Genomic DNA, 21,842 nt, shown 5'->3' with positions numbered 1-21,842 from the left:
AGCAACACTCCTTATGCAAATCAGTATTCCCCTAACTTCAGAACATCCATCAGCTATGGCTCTGTGTGTCGCCCTGTGTATTTGAGAGAGATTGCTGGGGTATCAAGGAAAGACCAGAGCCTGTATGATCCTAATCCTAATCCATCTCTAGCATAGGAGTCCTATGACACTAAAGCTTGCATACAGTACCTTCCTTCACTTATGGTAAAGTAATGCAGTTGCGGGACACAGTTTTAAAAATATTTTTATACACACAGTCAAGAATCACGGAGGAGATGAAACTGTCTTGATAGTGTCTACAGAAGTTTCGTTTGAGATTGTGTACATGTGTTTTCCAAAACTAAACACTTATTCTTTCAGTTCCACAGTGTCAAATACTGTACTATCAAAGAAGCAATTGCTACTTTAATAGTTTTACAGTTCTTCCTCATCTGTCCAGGTCAAACAAGTAGGAGTGAGATGGGATTTTGGATTTATCCCATTTCTTTTATTTTCCTTTTATGTGAAATGGTATGAGGGATATTTGTTACACCAGGAGCAGAACAAGCTCAGAGTGAGCAGTGATACTAGTTTTTTAGTCTCAGCGTTTCAAGTTGGCAAAAGTGAAGACAGACAACAGAAAGACAGAAATAATCTATCTTCATAAAATTTCCTCTAGATCAGCAGTCACCAACCGGTGGGCCGTGGCCCACTGGTGGGCCATGAGAAAATTTTGCTGGGCCGCAGAGAAATCTCATCCCCAGAGCACCCCCCCAAAAAACAATTAATCCAGGCTGCACAGAAACACAAGGCTGCCCAGCCCACATGGCCCGCAGGAAACCTGCCCCCCACTCACTCCTTACCTGGCAAACTTGCCTGCTAAATTGCTATTTTTCCTTTTCCCAACCATCATCTCTTCTGCTATGCCAGGAGATTTAGATTAGCTAGGAAACAGGAAATGGTTGGATTTCTTGCTTTCTAGCTAGTCTTTAGATCTTCGGCTCTGCTTTTAAGCACAGCCGAACCTCGCTTAGGACTGAAGTTTCTATTATTTCTATTATTCACGGCAAGCAAATTTGAGAGACTGAGCTAGCCAATGGCAGATAGATAGATCACTGAATGATTCTATGAGCAACTCAATCTGCCTGCCTGCTTTGCCTGATTTTGGGTAAAAGTTGCTCTTTTTTTATAAAAAAAATCAATATTTATATAAATATTTAGAATATTTACATACAAGCCATGCCCAGCCAGTCACATGACTACCAAGCCACACCCACAAATTAGGCCATGCCCACAGAACCAGTTAGTGGTCCCTGGGATTTAAAATTATGAGTTTGGTGATCCCTGAGGTCCAAAAGGTTGGCAATCCCTGCTCTAGATTACAATCAATTGGAAGCTATGATTTCAAAAAGACCCAAACAACTGTAAATTCAGTACATTCCAACGAAACCAAAATAATTTATTCCTGGCATCACACTTTCACAGCCTGAGTGACAAAAAAGTACAAACAGTTCAATTTCCAAAATTCTCAGCAAAATAATCATTTTTGTCTTGAAAATTTTAGTGATTGAAATCCATAAACTAAAAGATAACAGATAACAGATAATCAGAGTTGGAAGGGACCTTGTAGATCATCTAGTCCAACCCCCTGCCCAAGCGGGAGACCCTGCATTTCTGACAAATGGTAGTCCAATCTCTTCTTTTTTCTTTTCTTTTTTGTAAATTTTATTTGAGTTTTCACAAAAAGAAAAGAAATACAATTAAAACATCTTTTTTGAAAGCAGCATAATCCCGGGTTACATTTCTTCGTACAGACACAAATTCAGGTTCATGCTCATTTTTATGTTCTATTCCATATCTTATTACGATTTAACATTTTCTACATGGCTTCTCCCCTCTTTTAATTTCCTCAATTTTATTATATTTATTTCATCTCAATTCAAATCATTATATTTATATTTTTTTTCTGTCCTGTTTCAATTGCCTATTATCTTTTCTCATTAAACAAAATTTTTCCTGTAGTTACTGATTGGAATATGATGCCTTTATATCTTTCCCCTAAAATTATAACACTCAATAATACATAACTTCCATTCGGATTCTGCTTGGTACATTCTTAAACTACACACAATATTCTTAAAAAAAGAAAAAGAAAATAAAAAATTATAAATCTATATAATTAAAACAACATAACATTCCAGTTCAATTCTATCATTAATATTAATATTCATTACAGTCTTAACATTTTTCACATTACTTTTCAATTAAATATCATACTTCTATGGGAACAATTATAAACTTTCCATAATCAATTCCCCCCCTCTTCACTTATATTTTATAAGACATTGACTAGTTAAAATGTTCCCATTCCTTCCTAATTCAATTTTCTCATTTATTTTATTTCATTTACTTTATTCACAAACATTTCACTAAGTTACACTAACCATTCTATCCCTCATTCTAATCATATGTTGTTTCCAATTTTCTAAAATTATTTCTATTTCAAATATAACAACACAATCTCATGTACCTTTACAGAATCCCCCTTTCAGTTAAATGTTCACCCATTATCTCTAAATAGGTCCTGTTTCTTTATATCTTGCTCCGGACCTTTGTAACTTCTCTTCTTTTCCTTCTTCTCTCTCTTCTTCTCTCTCCCCTTTTTACCCCTTTGTCTCTCTACCTCTATTTGCCTCTTCTGTATTCCCCTTTTCTGTTGCTTTGCAGTATTATACTTATTTTTCGAATTAATTTTCTTTTCTTTGGTTGTTTTTTTAAGTCTTAAATTCTCCATCTTCTTTCCCCGCTTTTCTTTTTCTTCCCCACAAAGAGTTACTTGTTCATTAAAGATGGCTTCTTCTTTGTCCCAGTCTTCTTGTTTTGCAGTCTTTTCTTGTTGTTTCTCATAGTTCCAAATCTCCATTTCTAGAAATTGAAAAACGAAGCCAAAGGAACCCTTCCTTTCTTGAGCATCTTCTTTGTACTTTTTAAGTTCCATTTTTAATTCATCCAAAAGTGATGCCATTGTAGAAATGTTTAAACAACCACCCAATTGATTTTAGTCATTCAAATATAATAGCCAAAAATACAAAAGTCACCAAGTAATCCAAATACACACAAGCTGTTTCTTTTTGCTCTTTCTTTTTCCCCCCACTTTCTCTTCCTGGGGTTACTATTTAGTTGCAAGTTTCAGTTAAAATGTATCTTTTAGAAGCCTTATTGAAATTTTACTTTAGATTCTTTTAAAATCCAGGCAGTCTCCTCCCTTCCAGATCCTGCCCTTATTCTTTTTCTCTCCCTTCCTGCTTATAGAAGAAAAGGTTTTTAATATCCAGAAATCTTTATTGTCCCTTTGGCATTTAGTAATATTTTCAGCTTAATTGCCTATTGATGCCAAAGCGGATTTTTCCAATTTCTTATTTTTAATTGTCAATATAAGGAAGGAGAACGAAGAAAAAAAAAGTCAAACCTTTCCCTTTTCACTTTCTTTCGCTGCTTCCAACTCTTTGGGAGCAATGTTATTTCTTGTAAAATTTAAATTCCAGGGTATCTTAGTTATTGCTTTTCCAACTTCGCCCGGTCAGCCAAAACTTTCACTTCTTATCTTCCTCCTGCACATTCTTTTCCGGTCGAGTTCTCCTTTGTGGTGGCCATTTCTGACCGCTGCTGCAACCGCCTTCAGGAAAGGGAGTAATGGCCAGCTGAGGAGGAGAGATGCGGCTCTCCTCAACCCTGCTGGCAGTCTCCCCCTTCTTCACCACCTCTACTGGGTGGCTTAGCCCTGAAGCCAGCTGGCTCGGGGTGCTCCAGCGGTGAGCCCAGGCAGAAACTGCGTACGATCGCAGATTCCTGTCTGTCGCCAAAGCCCTTCAAACCGGAAGTCCAGAAGTACAATCTCTTCTTGAAAGTCTCAATTGACGAGGTTCCCACAACTTCTGAGGGCAAGCTGTTACATTGATTGATTGTTCTCACTGTCAAAAAGTTTCTCCTTATTTCCAGGTTAAATCTCTCCTTTTTCAGGTTCCATCCATTATTCCTTGTCTGGCCTACAGGAGCTCTAGAAAATAGCTTGACCCCTTCCTCTCTGTGGCAGTCCCTCAAGTATTGGATTATTGTTATCATATCTCCCCTGGTCCTTCTCTTTACTACACTAGCCAAGCCCAGTTCCTGCAACGGTTCGTTGTATGTTTTAGCCTCCAGTCCCCTAATCATCCTGTTTGCTCTTCTCTGTACTTCTTCTAGAGTCTCTTTTTATAATGTGGTGACTGGATGATTGGGTAGTTCTTTCACATATTTATGAAAGTTACTTTTTAACAAATAGAAATATAAAGTATTTCCTCTCTTATTTACTAATTGATCCTAACATTTTCTTGCAGAAGTAAGCATAGTCTATCACTCGCATGGGCAGTGACCAAATACATTTCTAAGGAATTCTTCAAATTCTGTTGGCTGGGTGGTAGAATCTGCACTACACAAATAAACGCACTGTGTGCTATCAAGATTATGTAATTATGTACAGAATGAAAGCAGCTAATTATTGTTAACTCCAATATTTAGGCACAGAAAATACTATTTTCTGCAGTTAACTATGCTATTTCAAAGCAGCAGAAATGCAGATATTTTTACGTTTCCCTGTACTAATCACATTATTGTTGATGCTTTTACTACTGCTGTTTTTAAAATACATTACAATTATCTCTACAACTGTGCCCTACATGTTGATTTCACTGAGACAAAAGCTTGACGGCAAGAAAAGCCAAATAAGAAATTTAATGTAAAAAAGAAATCAAACTTGGCTTTAATGTAAATTCTACATAGTATTGAAGGACAGCCTTGCCAATATGATGAAGGAAACCCATTATTATGGCTTGGATAACATTTTACATATAATGTAACAAGCTTTCACTTTCATTCCCAGTTTCTATGGGAGAAAACACAGATTAATCCTGACACATTTTTTTTTCAGCAAGCAAAATGAAATACAAGCAGCTGAATAGGACAGTTAAGCTTTAGTTCAAGATGCTAAGCCTTTGTTAATTCTTTCTTTATGAATAGGAGGGTTAGTAACTACTTGAAACTGATATGGGAAATCTACATAGAATAAACTGCAGTGATGATTTCCTCCAACAGAGAAAGGAATTGTTAATTTACTTGAAAAGACAAGAAGTTGAGTCAGAGCCCATTTTGCCTCATTCAGACCCAACAGTCTTGAGTCGCTGGGATAGGATATCCACAGCATCACTCAGGGGGCCTGGAGTAGAAATATAAAGCTGGATCACCTCACCCAGTGGCCTCATGTAGATGTTAAATAGGAGAGGAGCGGGAACAGAATCGTTGGCCACCTCACATTTTAACAAACTGCACCTCTGTATGGTTTGCCAATTGCAGGAAAGCACTCCAGAGGGTTAATGTCATTGCCCAGAAGATCATTGATTGCCCTCTCCCCTCTTTGGAAGAACTCCCGCTGCCTTAAGAAAGTTCAAACATTCTCAAGATCCATCTCATCCTGGGCACCCTTTTTTTTTGAACTATTACCATCTGGCAGACAAAAAACAAGGACAAATAGGCTGAAAAGCAGCTTCTATCACAGGGCAGTAGCTCTTTTGAATTCTGCTATATAGTGCAGTGTTGGTGTGGTGTCAAGGGTTTCCGGTTCAATGTATGAAGGATGTGTGTTTGGTTTTATTTTCATGGTCATGGATGTGCACTGAAGATGGTGCCTGATTTCGTTGTACGAGGTGCAATGACAATAAAATAAACTAAAAACTAAACAAAGTTGCCTGGAGATCTCTCTTTGCCTATCAAATCAACTGGAACCAATCCTGGAGAAAGAAAGAATCAGCACAACACAGTACCACTCACCCCAACTCCCAGAGATGGCCCAGAAGGAGATTGTGATGGTATCAAATGCTGCTGAGAGTCAAGAATGGATGTGCTTTGCCATATCGCTACTGTCAGAGGTTATCCATTTGTGTGATCGATGTCCTCTCAGTCCCAAGCACTGGCCTGAACCTCACCTGAAAGAAATCTAGCTAATCCTTTTCATCCAAACTCCTCTGCAGCTGCCATGCCACAACTCTCTACACAATCTTTACTCAGAAAGGAAGATTGGAAACTGAATGAAAACCGTCCAGCTTTGTTGGACCAAGTGATGGTTCTTTGAGAAGGAGAGCATCACTGTCTCTTTAAGAGCTGGTAGGAGAAGTCCTTCTTTCAAACAAGATCCCATCCAGCATCCCCTCCTGCACTTTATAAGTCAAGAATGGCATGGGCTCTAATACACAAGTAGTTGAACCAGCAGCTAATAAATCCTTGTTCCTCAAGTTCCATGGGCTCAAACTCTTCCTAGGTCACCCTGCAACCTTCCTAGTCAGTTTCTGACAAAAAAGCATCAACTTGGGAAGCTGGATTTGCTCAAGAACCATGGGATTTGCTTAACAACTGTGTAAAAATGGTTATAAAATCGACCAGTGACATGATGGCTCACTTTACAATGATGGAGTTTCCAATCCCAGTTGTGGTTATAAGCCAAGGACTACTGTATGCTAAATATACAAAAATAAAACTTATTTAAATTAGTTTTTATTCAGTGAATATTTAGATTATTCACTGAACAATATCAATTAAATATATTAGAAGTGAAATAAATTACTAACCTCTCAGCTGAAATAGCTACAACCATGTTATGTTATATCTTCAATTAAGGGAAGCCAGCATAAATTATGTTATGATTTGCAAAAAAACCAAACAAACCCCAAACCCAACAAAACAACAATAACCCAGAATATCATGTGTAATACTGAGTTAAATGTAATTGAGGAAGAAATCAATAAATTTGTATATCACATAAAAACCACTCTTCCTACTATTACATGATCAAGTTACTTTACCTTTACAAGAAATTATAGATACCATTACAACTATGAAAACATGAAAAGTTCCTAATTTGTATGATTAACCTACTGCCATGAAATACATATTTAGTTCCTTTTCCCTTAATGTGATTGAACATCTATAGTTACAGTTATTTCAGTCCATAAATGCAATAAATATCACGTTTATCTTTTATACTATCAATTTAGTGGAGTTGGGATTAGACTTTGCTGTCACCTAGCCCAGGACCTAAACCACTATACCAAAGTGACTCTCACTGTGGCTTTCTACTACCTATCCTTAAAGTTAGTATGCTAAGCCTAAGAATTTGGACTAATAAAAGCAAGGTAACTAGGTAGTGCAAGAATAAACAATAAAACAAGATAACTGGATAGTGTAGGAAGACAAGTGAAATAATCTTATTTTTCATCAGCACAAACGTATGTTTTTTATTCTCCTTTCAAGAGTTAGCAAGGAAACACTGCAATGTAAAGTTCTGTCTTCTGCCTTCATAAATTAAAAACAAATATAGCAAAACTGTACAGAGGGGAAACATCTCACTAAATAACAATGAAAAATGACATATTAATAATCAGAGCCACAATTTTGAAAATTCCAAGATACCACCTTTTATTATGTTAAAAGTAATTTCAAATTTGTTGCTTTCAAAATATTAGATGCAACATTTCCACAATTTTTTTATTTTCTCACATAGTAATGTTGAGAAACTGTTGATGTGTCATATTCTCTTTAGTTTTCATCTCCTTCTGCATGATTGTTAATCTTCATTCAATCATATTTTTATGACAAGGAAGAGGAAATAAAGGATAATTGCCCATCAAATGAATTTACTTGTCTGTATAACTGCAATAAAGTAGAAGCTGTCCAACCATTTCATCATATGATAAAGAAATATTTTTGAGTAGTTTTGTCAGTATCTTCTGCAACTTATAAATAATCATTTCAATACTATTTATAATATCTGTGACAATTCAAATTGAATATCTGTTTCAGTACTTATTTAAATAAATAAGAATATAGCATGTTTTAATATATGACTTCATTTCTATTCTGTCTAGCCAATAGATTCCAGATGGATTACAACAGAGCAAAATCAAACAAAAAAATAAAAGTGAATGATTAGAAACTAAATTAAAATAATAACAATAATACCTTTCATTAGATAAGTAAAAGTTGAATAAAGCTAACACTCAACTCTGAAATCAGCATTAAACCATATGGTATTTTTTGCTTTCTAAGGATTAGTTAGTGAGGGGAACATCCAAGCCTCAAGGGTAAGCCATCCCATAAGACCAAGGTAGCTATGGAAAAGACCTTCTTTTGTCCTCATCTCTCTAAGTTTCAGAGGAGAAGTTCTTCCTGATTTAATTGCAGTTTTTATTTGGAGCAATCAGAGGAAATACTTAACATGTGATGTCCTTTGCCTCCAAGGGGGGAGGGCATTTTGTTACTTTAAAACAATCCAGTTTTCCTCTCTCCCTTGAAACAGCAGAATCATGGAATAGGCTATAGGATTAAAAAGAGTTCAAAAGGACACTGCATGCCTACTTCAGGTGAGGTCAGCTGTCAGAAAGAAAAACACGTGGATAGAATGCAGCATTGCAGACAGTGGTTAGAATGCAGCATTGCAGACAAACTCTGCCCACAGCCTAGAGTTCAATCCAGAACGGGCTCAGGATTGACTCAGCTTCCATCCTTCTGAGGTCAGTAAAATGAGGATCCAGATTGTTGGGGGTAATATGCTGATGTTGTAAAACACCCAAAGAGTGCTGAAAAGCACTGTGGAGAGATATATCAGTCTAAATGCTATTGCTAAAACATAATAATGTTTCAGCCTTTGACCAGGTGAAGTTGAGTTACACCGATCCTGGAAGATATTGAAGATTTCCAGATATTTATCTTGAGTACCTTCCTCCACTCCACTCTTCCTAATTAGATTTAGTCCTTGCTGTATAGATTAGTTGCATCCATTTCAGATATGTGAATGGTAAAAATCAGGAAAGCCCATAAGATACCTAGTCAGTTAATAAATCTCTTATTGAATTAAACATATTTACTCATTAATATATTATTTAAAGAAAGTATCAACTGTCCAATTAATGTAGAGGTGGTACGTGTATTGTTGCTTGTTTGTAGTATCATGAAACGTGATATTTTCAGGTGGTTTATTGGAGAATGTATAGAGTATTGTCTTAAAAGCACTATATGAATAAGGAAAACATATAGATTGTGTAATAGATTGTTTGTTGTCACACAGAGAGTTCTCCCAATGAAAATCCATTCAGAAAAGGTAGCTCTGATAAAACACTGAGCTAAAGAACAGATTTGCTGGTAGGATATATGCCTTCATGCTATCAGATTTACTCATTTCAGTGCTTATACTGGTTTTCAGGATGTGTTTAACAGTGCTTGAAATGAGTACAATTAAGACATAAACTAAAGTGTAACTCTCAAGATATCAATATGTGAAAACGATTTTTACAAAACTATTCTTGCAAAAGCAATCTTATCTGGCTAAGGAAAAAACTGAATAGCATAACAAGAGGATTTATACATTTTGTTGACATTTACCATAAATATATGCCTGTATTTATGTCCCACGTTTAAGGGGATGTGATGGCTCAGTGATTAAAGATGTTAAGGCGTGTCAGCTGTAAAGTTGCCAGCCTGGATTTGAGACCCAAATACCACAAAATTGGGTAATCTCCCATTTCTTCCCCAGTTCCTACCCACGTAGCGGTGTTAAAGCATACACATGCAAATAGAGTAATAGGTACCATTTTGATCAGTGGTGGGATTCAAATATTTTTGCCACTGGTTCGGTGGGCGTGGCTTGGTGGGCGCACTTTGCATGCTTGCACACTTTGCGTGCACATGCCTGCCAAACACACACTTTGCACAGGCGCAGAGGCATTCTAACTTTCCTCCTGCAAGCCTGCACAACCCCAGTTGCATCAATAGCTGCCCCGCGGGACTCTTCTATGCCACGCAAAGCAGCTGCACTTCAAATTTAGAGGATAAAAGTGAGTATTTGAGCCAGGGTGGGTGCGTGGGCCCAACAGCAGAGTGGTGGAGAGAACCGGTTCGGTCTCCCCTGCTCATCACTTCTACCGGCTCGCCAGAACCCTGGCAGAACCGATCGAATACCACCACTGATTTTGATGGGAACGAAACTATGTTCCATGTGCCTTTAGTCTATAGCCATGCTGGCCACATGACCCCAGAAATTGTCTTTGGACAATGCTAGCTCCTTCAGCCAAGAAATGGAGATGAGCACTGTGCCCTTGAGTCAGACATGACCGACAGGGAAACCTTTACCTATATCTTATCTTTATTACTTTTATAAATAATTCAAGGTGATGAACATATCTAATATTCCTTCCTCCTCCTATTTTCCTCACAACTTTGTGAGATGAGTTAGTATGAGAGAGAGTAACTAGTCCAAAGTCACCCATCCAGTTTTTCATGCCTATAATAGGACTAGAACTCACCATGTCCTGGTTTTTATCTTGGTGTCTTAACCATAACTGATTCAAATCCTTGAAATGAGATGAAGCAGAAACAGGAAGGACATTGAGATCAGGATATTGGGGTAAATATAGCCACAGCACTTACATCCATATGGACAAATAACAGACACATACATATAAAAACAAATATATAAACAAATGCTGCAATCATTTTTTGAGATTATTTTTTTCTGGTCTCTCTTGACTCTCTTGCTCACCTTAAAGAAAACAATTGCTTGCATAAAACAGAAAAAAAAATCTCACTTCAATCCTCAGGAATCATATATGGATACCTTATTTCTGCCTTACGGGTATACCTAATTTCTGAGGCGCCAGATTGTCTTGTATTTTATTGCACAATTAATTTTCCAGGAAACTGCAGTCTCTTTGGTTTACCATGTTTCAATTACACCCACAGAGAAGACAATCTTTAATACATTTCACCAACTTCTGGGCAGGTTATATTGACTTTTAAAGCTCCACACAAATTTGACCAGGCTGTTTGCAAAATTTAATCATTCCTTACAGAGCTGCTTAAAAGCCTAAAGACATAACAGAGAAATACTTTTTATCTACTGCCTTCCCGTCAACACATATATACACCCACACAGACTATTGTAGACATATTTGATGGAAACATGTAAGTTTTCTGGATGCACACCTTAGGCTAGATTATTTTGCTTTCCTCATAGTGGCAGGCAAGAGGTTATTTCACATAATTTTTGTTTTAATTTTAATGCAGAGAAACTAGTGGGATAGCATATTATGCAATTCTGGTTGCCACACTATAACAGACCTGTGTAAAAAGTGCAGAAAAAAATCAATTAAAATGGCCAAGGAGTTCAAACAGTTTCATTAAAAGCAAAAGCTGTCATGTTTGGGACACTTTTAGGCTGTCAAAAAGGAAATGCAATGGGGACATTACTGAGATATATGAAATAAGGCATGGCATGTAAACAATGAGTAGGAGCAAGTTTTTCCTCTTTCTCAAAAATCCAGGACCAAAGGTCATCCAATGAAGCTAGGAGTTGGAAGGAGTTTTAGAGCAGACAAAAAAGCATTTCTACACATATCAGATCATTAACCTGTGGAATTCATTAACATAAAGATGTAGTACATGTCTATCAAGAAATATTAATCTTGGAACTTAATGTTATCTCCAATTTGGGAACAGCCATATACCAATTGCAGGGAACAACTAAAAGAGATCAATACATTTCCATTTTCTGCTTATGAATACCCTGAGGGTGTGTGGGCCACTGTGAGATGAATGCTGGAATAAGATGTGATTTGGCTTGTTCCAGGCAGGATATTCTTATTCTTCAGCCATGTAGCTTAATAAATATACTGAAAATAATAGTTCAAAGATCACTAATAGACAAAGATCACATAATGGTAAATAATTTAAGGTCAGATTTGTAGAAAGTCAGTTTGGAGTTGTAAATAGAGATGTGTGATGATCCGGAGGGTACCACAAATGTAACAAAAATCAAAACGCAAATAAATGTTCTTTAATGCTTTCAACTTGCCTTCACTGTTCAATTGTTCACAGTTGGAGATTAAACTCTTTCCAAAATAACATTCCAAACGAAAGAAATATAGTCCAAATTCAAAGAGCAGATAACGAAGCAGTAAAAAAAGAAAAACAAATTGCACTGAAGAAAGTTCCACAAACTTCAAGAAGATAACCAGGTATAGTCCGTTAGAAGAATGCCAATCAAGATAAACCTCATCCAGGAATAAAACACTCTTTGTTTCCAGCATTTGCTAGCATGCAGGTCAAAACTCTTATGCAATTCTCACACCTGCATCCCATGAAGAGGATCAAGGCCCTCTCCTCCAGAGTAGACCACGTCTCTCCCTTATCCTCTCCTCCCTGCATGCCCTAGGATGGATAGGGGATGGGCCTGGGTCCACCTTTGCCTGCTCAGCTGGCTTCTGCCCTTCCCCAGCCTCCTCCACCACCTCTGGAGCCACACTTCCACTCCCCGTTGGCTGTTCCTCCTCTCCCTCAGAGTCAGTCTCCACCAGGAGCATGACAAGATGCTAGCTTAGAAACCAGGAGACTCTAAGTTGTAGGCCTCACTTAGGCAAGAAATTTGGTTGGTAACTTTGGGTCAATCACTGTCTCAGCCCAACCCATCTTACAGGGTTGTTGTTGTGGGCAAGACAGGATGCAAGAATGTTAGGTTTCTTTTCTATCTTCAGTTATATATAAAAATGTGGGAATAATAATAATATTTTCCAAGATTCAGAATGGGTAGAGGATTCCTGTAGAAGAAACAAATTGTGGAGGACAACAAGCATGGTCTGAATAACTACATTAAGAAAAGCTAAGAACCCTTGCTGAAGGAAGTTAATCAGAAAATTCTTGAAAACAACAAAAGGCAAAGCTGAATATAGAAAAGAGACAAGAATGCAAAAGGGAAAGCTGATAAAAAAATCTCACATGGAGTCAATGGTGGGATTCAAAAATGTTTACTACCAGTTCTGTGGGCATGGCTTGGTGGGCATGGTGTGGCTTGGTGGGTGTGGCTTGGTGGGTGTAGCAGGGGAAGGATACTGCAAAATCCCATTCCCTCCTCAACCCCCACAACCTGCTTTCCAGCTCCCTTCTCCTGTGCAGGGCAACAAAAGAAGACCCAGCCGATCAGTTGGGACTCAGGAGGCAGAGAATAGATGGGGGCAGGGCCAATCAGAGATGATATTCCGAACTACTCAAAATTTCCACTACTTGTTCTCAAGAACTGGTCAGAACCTGATGAATACCACCTCTGCATGGAGTTTCTTAATGCCAGGAGTGTTAAAGAAAGAAGTGAAAGGTTTTATTTTAGTGGATCAAGAACAAGCTTTGCTAAATTATTGCATGAAGGTGAACATTCAACTTGTAATAAACAATAGCAAATGTTATCTTTGTAGTGAAAAGGATGAAACAATTGATCATTTGACTGCAGCAAAATTTTACAAACTGAGAAAGGCCACATTGCCAAAATTATTCACTGGAAACTCTGCCAGAGGTTTAGATGTAGTAAAAATGTAGTAAAAATGTAAATGTAGTAAAAATATTGATACAAGTTGAGAAGATTTTGCAAAATGATCAGGTTAAGATCATATGGGATTTTAAGATACAAACAGGCAAGCATCTTGTTAATGACAAGTCTAGTGTAATAGTTATTGAAAAGAAGAAAATCTAGTCTAATAAAGTTGTTGTACAATGGGGGCTGCAAGACTGAAGAAAAAAAATAGAAAAACATTATGAAATACTGGGACTTGCAAATCAAAGTTGAATACCTCTGGAAATCTATTGTTATACCAATTATGATTGGAGTTCTTATAGCAACAGCTAAAGGACATTCATCATATCTGGAAATACTGAATTCATCAGACCTGAAACCCTAACTTTACAGAAGAATCACCCTGCATGGAACTATCTATATTCTTAGACCCTATCTTAATCATACTTGGGCACTTAGTTAGGATTTGAATTATTAAATTTCCACCAGTCTTAGACTATGAATCTAACTGTAGATTACTCACACATAATAACATTCAAAATATAGAGGATTCTCTATAGGTAAATAAAGGTCATCAACTATATATGCAAGTGAATAGGAGCTGTCTATGTATGTATAGGAGAAGTACAGGTTTATGGAACAGATTAGACTGAACTTGAACAAAAATTGGTTAAGACTCATGTGAGATGTAAAGCGGTACGTTACCTTGGACCTTCTCATATCTTTCATGTGCTATCAGCAAACAAGATATGAACAGTGCTATTATTTCTGAATATTAAGGAATACGTTATAGTTTTAGAAACTTTGGAGAAGACTGAATATATGGACTATAGAGATTTGTAGAGGTTATTAAAAAAAGAATTCAGAGACTGAAAAATGTGATCTCTTCAAAAGAGCTGCAGAATGTAGCTTTTTTACCCAAAAATGTAGCTAATGTTTTACAAAATTATCTATATAAAACACTGACCACAATCCAAATGTTCTTGTTGTTGATGGCACTGAAACTATTGGGATAAATGGACATTAATTAAAAAGACTTATGTATTTAAATGAAGACTAAGCCTTTTCTTTACAACATAGGAATATTAAGGGGAATTTTTTTAAAAGAGAAAAACTAAAAAAATATTATGGTGGCATAGAGATGCCTATTTCATACTTTTTGCTTTATACATCTGTAAAATGATGACAATGAGAGAACTACAGGTATTTTAAATTTATTTTATTTATTTATGTATTTATTTATTTGATCTGTCAATTGCTTACAAGATAATAGGTATAAGTATATACATAGTTATGAATAGATGAAATGGGTACATATAAGAAAAATAAAAGAAACAATAGGACAGGGACGGTAGGCACATTGGTGCGCTTATGCACGCCCCCCTACAGACCTCTTAGGAAAGGGGTGAGGTCAATAGTAGACAGTCTATGGTTAAAGTTTTTGGGGTTTGGAGAAGAAACCACAGAGTCAGGTAGAGTATTCTAGACTTTGACCACTCTGTTGCTGAAGTCGTATTTCCTGCAATCAAGTTTGGTGCAGTTAACCTTGAGTTTGTATCTATTGTGTGCTCTTGTGTTGTTATGGTTGAAGCTGAAGTATTCATTGACAGGTAGGACATTGCAATGTATGATTTTATATACCATTCTTAGATCAGACCGAAGACGGCGTAATTCAAGGTTTTCTAGGTCTAGAATTTCAAGTCTGGTGGCATAAGGTATTCTACAACGAGTAGAGGAGTGGAGAACTCTTCTTGTGAAATATTTCTGGACTTTCTCAACTGTGCTAATATCAGATATGTAATGTGGGTTCCAGACTGATGAGCTGTATTCGAGTATTGGTCTAGCAAATGTTTTGTATGCTCTAGTTAGTAGTGTGATATTACCAGAGAAAAAGCTACGTAGGATTAGGTTAACAACTCTTAATGCCTTTTTGGCTATGTAGTTACAGTGGGCTCTAGCACTTAGATCATTAGAGATGAGTATTAGAATGAACTTTTCTTTTTGTGTGCTGGCCTGACAATTCTGAACTTTCAACATGGGTTAGAAGAATATAGAAAGGAGGAACAAGCAAAAAAGTTTTTAAAAAGGGAAATTGACTTTTTTGCAAAAAGATTCAATGGCAACATATTTATATCTGAAAGGAAGAGTGTTCTCATTCACAAGTAAAATTTGGATGAAAAATTTCTCACCAGCATTTTAATGGCGTGATTATGGTGTTCAACTATTGGATGCAAATTATAATGTTGGCATATGAGACACTTATTGTCACAACAGGCCCTAACTAGCTGTCATATTTTAGTTTGTTTTTAATTTTGTTATGTTGCTTGTACCCAAATCTTTTTGCAAGTGAGCATGATTTAGTAGAAGACAATCTGATTGTATTTTAAGAGCTCTCATCTGAATCATTTGTTCCAGATTAAAACAAGCTTTTCCGTTTCCCTCAAAAGCACCAGCTGCGTTTGTAGCATAGCTAATGCCAATGTGCATTTAGATTTCAAGAGAATCATTTCATGAGAACATGTTTAACTGTGTCTAATGCATTACATGAGATAGTCAAACAACTTGCAGGATTATCATATAATATTCACCTAAGCAAGTTATGTCAAGGAAAGGGCATTGGTACTTACCTGATATGCCCGTTCTCTGTGAGCTGTGAAGAGCATTCAGAAGTGGGAGGTGCTTCAGTCTCTTCTCGAAAGGCTGGGCTTAAAACTCCGTGATGTTCCTCCTCCTCCAAGGCACACCTCCCCAGCGTTCCCCAGTTTTGACTGAGTGCTAAAGTCCTGGACTCATCACCTAATCTAGATCCCTGACCAGAACAGAACCCCACCAGACAAAAAGAAATGGGTGGGCTGGATCCTCTTCACAGCTCACAGAGAACGGGCGTATCAGGTAAGTACCAATGCCCTTTCTCCCATGAGCTGTTCAGAGCATCCAGAAGTGGGACATACCAAAGCTTGGCCTGTCCTTAGGGAGGGACTCCATCTGGATCGAAATCCACTCCTTAACTCTATGGACCCTCTGCAGGACTCTTCTGCCAAATGAAGCATCTGCTGAGGCATAGACATCAATTTTATAATTTCTGACAAAGGGCGATGGTGAAGCCCAAGTCGCCGCTCTGCAGATTTCCATCTATGGAAGCCTGAGTGGCCCATGCTGCTGATGTTGCTGTACTCCTTGTCGAGTGAGCTGTAATGCCCTTAGGAAATGAGATGGACTGGCATTCATAACTTTTAGCTATGGTGGCTCTCAACCATCTACCAGTGGTCGTCAACGACACCCTGTGTCCTGGTTGAAGGATAGGAATAGAGCCTCAGATTTTTGAAATGCCGCCATGTGGTCTAGATAGATGCTTAATGCCCTTCGAACATCAAGTCGATGCCATTGATGCTCCAGTCTATGAGATGGTTTCGGACAAAAATTTGGAAGTACCAACTCCTGCGCTCTGTGGAAGGCTGAATTTACTTTAAGGATGAACGATGGATCCAATCTGAGAACCACTTTTTCCACATGAAACATGCACAGGTCCTTTCTCATCGACAATGCTGCCAACTCAGAAATCCTCCTTGCTGATGTGATCGCAATTAAGAAGACCACCTTATATGTCAGAAATTTGAGATTAGCGGTTCTTAAAGGCTCGAACTTGTAAGTTGAGCTTGTTGAGCTCCCAAATGGGATAGTGGTGAATTACAGGAGGTCGTAAGTTTGCAGCATCCTTAAGAAAGCTGTGGATATGTGGATGGTGCGCTATGGAACGAAGGTCACCCCAGGATATCACCGAGGCTAAGGCCGCCACCTGTCTGCGTAAAGTATTTGGAGATAGGCCCTTGGTCAACCCCTCCTGTAAAAAGTCCAATAATTGTCCTATTGATGGGACAGTTGGGTCGATCTTAGGCCCCCGGCAGCAGCGACAGAAAGCGGACCACGTAGCCTCATATATACGATTTGTAGAGGACCATCTGGATGCTTGTATGGTGGCAATGGCATCCTCTGAAATCTGTTGGATCCTTAAACTGTTCCGCTCAACCTCCATATGGCTAGGCTGAGCCATTGTGGGTCTGGGTGAAGTACCGGCCCTTGCGAGAGGGAAACCCTCAACAGTGGTATTTTCCAAGGTTGTTCTCTCGACAGGTCCTATAAGTCCGCGAACCACGTTTGCCTGGGCCAATAAGGGGTGACCAATATCAGTTCTGCTCATTCCTCCAATAACTTCTGGATCAACCTGGGTATTACAGGGAGTGGAGGAAACGCATATAGAAGTCTGGGAGGTCACTGACATCGCAGAGCGTTGACGGCCTCCGCCCCCTGAGTTGGGTACCTTGAAATATACTGGGGCAATTGGGTGTTGCGGGGAGAGGCAAATAGATCGATCACCGGTTGCCCAAACCTCCGCACTGCTTTCTGGAAGAGAGACGGGTGTAGGTGCCACTCTGCCTGATCTATCAAGGCCCTGCTGAGCCAGTCCGCTTGTATGTTTAAGGCCCCTGCTATGTGCTCTTCCTTGAGCGACAACAGATTGGCCTCGGCTCACTTGAACAACCTGGCTGTCTCCAGCATCAGAAGTTTGGAGTGGGTATCCCCCTGTCTGTTTATGTGCGCCTTGGTTGTGATATTGCCTGTCAAGACCAGAATGTGGCATGACTGGAAAAGGGGTAGAAAACTGCATAACACCAGATGAACTGCTCACAGCTCCAACAGGTTGATGCTTTGTGATTGTTCGGAAATAGTCCAAATTCCCTGTGCAGTGTGGGATTGGAAGTGAGCTCCCCACCCCCCCAGGCTGGCATTGGTTGTGATCGTTGCCCTGCAAGGTTCCTTGAAAGGACACCCCTTGTTTATCGTGTTTTCCGACCACCAGCGGAGCGATCGGAGAACATTGTGCGGTACCTTTATCCAGACGTTGGAAGTGGCTCTTCCAGATCACTGGAAAGGTAGCAGGAACCATTGCAGATCTCTAGAATGGAATCGAACCCAAGGCACAATGAAAATACAAGAAATCAATTTCCCTAACAGTTGAGACAGAACTGCCAGGGAAACCCTCTTTAAGGCTCTGATCTCTCTGGCCAAAGACTGGATATTATTCAACCTGTCCTGAGAGAGAAAAACCTTGCCCTCCACGGTATTTATCACTGCCCCTAAATGAACTAACCTAGTTGAAGGGATCAAATGGCTTTTATCCCAATTTATGGAAAAGCCGTGACCTTGAAGGGTCTCTAGAGTAAACTTGGTATCCAAATTTGCTTGATGTCTGGAAGATGACAAAATTAAAATATCATCCAGATAACATTGTAAACGAATAGATTTGATCCTGAGGGAGGCAGCCAAAGCTGCTAGGGCCTTGGTAAAAGTCCTAGGGGCTGAAGCCAGACTGAATGGTAGGGTGATATATTCGTAGTGCTGATCACAATAGCAAAATCTAAGGTATTTGTAGTGAGCAGGTCTAATTGGTATATGTAGATAAGCCTCTGTCAGATCTATAGAGGTCAGGACATCGTTCTCTCTGATGCTGAGCAGAATGGAATGGAGAGTAGTCATTTTGAATTTTCGATAAACCAATGATCTGTTCAGACGTTTGAGGTCCAGAATTGCCTTCCAGCCCCCCGAACTCTTTGGGACCACAAACAATAGAGAGTAACAGCCTTGACCCCGTTGTTCAGATGGGACCTCTCTAATGGCCCGAATATGCAGAAGATGATTGATAGCCTCCTGCATCAACGCTCGTTTAATGGGGTCCGTGGACCTAGGGCTCCTAATGAAAAAGTTCGGAGGGGAGGATTGAAACTCTAGCGCCAAACCTGAGTCCCTGACCCACGCATCAGAGGTGGAGCTGTCCCATTGATCAGCAAACAATTTTAGCCACCCTCCAATGGGAGCTGCTGTCAAGGACTCACTTAGGGCAACAAAAAAATCAGCCTCTGGGGTTTCTTCTGTTCTGGCCTCCCCACTGACCTCTGTCGGAAGATTCTGACCTATCCTGTCTAAAACTGGGTCTGTAGCCTGATGTTCTTTGCGATCTGGGAACGTATGGGCCTTGAGAGTAGGTCCGAAAGGAACCCTTTCAAAATGACTGGGGCGTTCTGTTTTCAGACCTCTGAAAAAGAGGGGGAAGCACTTTTTTCTTGTTTCTATTCTCAATAAGCAGGGGCTCCAAGACACTGCCAAATAATTTATCCCCCGATATTGGGGCTGATGCCAGCTTGCATTTATGCTTGGTATCCGCCTGCCAATGTCTGAGCCATAGCAGTCTCCGTGCTGATACGTGAGATGCTATGGCTCTAGACGAGAATTTGACTGCATTAAATGTGGCATCGGCGGAGAATTCTGCCGCTGCAATAATCTTAGCAATGTCCTGGTGGGCTCTGACATTTGACGCTGGCAATATATCCCTCAAGTGGAAGAGCCATCTTAGGGAGGACCGTGTAAAAAAGGATGCAGATGTAGCTGCCCTAATGGCCCAGGCGTCAGAAACATGCGCCCTACGGAGTGCCAACTCTACTCTCTTTTCCTCCAGTCTCAGGCCTTCCTCGGCCTCATTGGGAAAGGTTGAAGAAGAGGCCAGTGCCACAATGGGCTCATCCACCTCCGGCATTTTGAGAAAATTTGAAAACTCTGGTGCCAAATTATAATATCGTTTATCGTACCCTGTTGGGGCTGGGTGGGATGCTGCTGATACCCATTGATTTTGTACTAATTCAGCAAACATACCAGGGACAGGAATAGTTTCTGCCTCATTAGCCAGTTGTGAGAATATCAGATCCTCAGATTCGTCCTGAGACCCTGTTGACAATGGATGAGGGCTTGATGTGCCTAGTTTAGCGGTGTTCTTTGCTTTGAACAGTAAAGATTTAAAGAGGTACAGACGAAAAAGGCCAGATAAGGTAGGTTGGTCTGGAATGAGGCCTTCATCATCAGACATTCCTTGTTTAGTGGGTCAGCCTCTGACAACCCCAAGTCCATCTGATGGATTGACCCCACCTCCATGGGAGCATCCTGGTCATCTAATTCCACCTCCTCCCGAAGACCCTGGGCTGGTATGTCAGAGATATTGGGGAATACCTGAGTTTGATGATGTCCCATATGCGCAAAGTATCAGAAACTATTCCAATCAGGGAGTGCACAACCTCTTACCACGAAGGCTGAGCTAAAACAGGGGGATGCTGAGGAGGTGTCCCATGGAGGAGGAGGAGTGTCCCGGAGTTTTAAATCCAGCCTTTCCAGAAGAGACTGAAGCACCTCCCACTTCTGGATGCTCTGAACAGTTCATGGGAGAATATAAGAATTAAATATCTGGGTATCTATACTTACAAGAATCTGATTTGGTTTTGCTATGATGCTGTAATAAAATCTAGCTTGTCCACTTCCAGAAAGCATGGCATTCTGAGCCCCAAGAGCACTTACCTCTCATTTCCCCAAATCTTCATTTTATAGCCAGGGAAACACTTCCTACAGTAAGTGTTAAAATGATTAACACAGCAATCTCTCAATTTTAAGTCGGAAACACATGAAAAGTGAAGTGCAATCCCTAGAGATAAGTTTTTTAGGTTTTTTTTTAAAGAAACAAAATCAAACTCCATCCCCCACACTAAAAAAACCTTCAGAAAAAGTAAAATGTGGGCACTGCCCACATGTATAATCCAAATCCCCTTGCTTTACATTATCCCTTCATAAGGTGCAACTTGTAACCAATTTGGTAATTTATACTAATTTCCCAAAGACTTTTCATAATTTTGTCTTTCTTCTATTGGCATCCTGAATCTATTGAGAAGACCTCTTCAATATAAATCCAATAAGAATTTCAAATATTTATTATAGTGTCACCAGAGTTGGTCAGGCAATACACTTAAGTAAGTAAGTAAACAAATAATAATACTAAAGTCTCTGGAATCTAGATGAGATCAATCATCGTGATAAAGCCTTTAGTTGTGAGATAAGTGTTACTGACATATTTAGTTCAATATTTCAGAAATGTAAGAGTTTTGGACACATACTTGGAATCTTTGGCTTAAGAAGGGGATGTGTGTGAAAGCATATAGGATTTTGAATGAAATGCATCTGAAATGCAATTCTGGACTATGCCTGTTTTAGAGATCAGAAGCATATAATAATACAGGCATGCATGTAATAATGTAAGAACTGAAGAAATGGTGGGAAACATAACATATTGTTCTCTCAGCAATTAAGCCAAGGAATATTGTTAGTTGGACTTTTTTTTTGTTTTCCAAATTCACTGTGAGAAAAACAAGCTGTTGCCCAAATCCCAAAACAACCATACTGACAAAACTTCTTTCTTACACAGTTCAACCCAAAGTGACTGGGAATGTCCATGATACACAGTTTGACTATATCAAAAGCTTGTACTGTAAGTAGCTGCAAGTAGCCCCAGATGCATTTTGCATGGTATTTATGTTGCTTTGGAAAGAAATCCATGTACTATACACAATTTATC

The 21,842-nt window shown here is 39.1% G+C and overlaps 2 protein-coding genes across 8 annotated transcripts in view; both read right to left on the bottom strand.

Moving 5' to 3' along the window:
* Positions 1–21,842, bottom strand: part of KCNB2 (potassium voltage-gated channel subfamily B member 2) — a 182,884-nt gene that overhangs the window by 112,663 nt on the left and 48,379 nt on the right. The gene's annotated exons all lie outside the window — the stretch shown is intronic.
* Positions 19,455–20,312, bottom strand: LOC148126403 (lamina-associated polypeptide 2-like). Its single transcript, XM_087931387.1, has one exon. The coding sequence runs from the start codon at positions 20,310–20,312 to the stop codon at positions 19,455–19,457; it is 858 nt and encodes a 285-aa protein (XP_087787513.1).

Source organism: Pseudonaja textilis, chromosome 3 (genome assembly GCF_049901715.1).
Source record: "Pseudonaja textilis isolate UNSWEBS1 chromosome 3, rPseTex1.2, whole genome shotgun sequence".
Classification (NCBI taxonomy): domain Eukaryota; kingdom Metazoa; phylum Chordata; class Lepidosauria; order Squamata; family Elapidae; genus Pseudonaja; species Pseudonaja textilis.
Note: the sequence above shows the minus strand (reverse complement) of the source record. Positions and strands in the feature narration are given on the sequence as shown.

What these genes read in the sequence shown, in the direction of transcription:
- LOC148126403 (XM_087931387.1), bottom strand. Translation starts at nt 20,312, where the DNA reads ATGTCTGATGATGAAGGCCTCATTCCAGACCAACCTACCTTATCTGGC.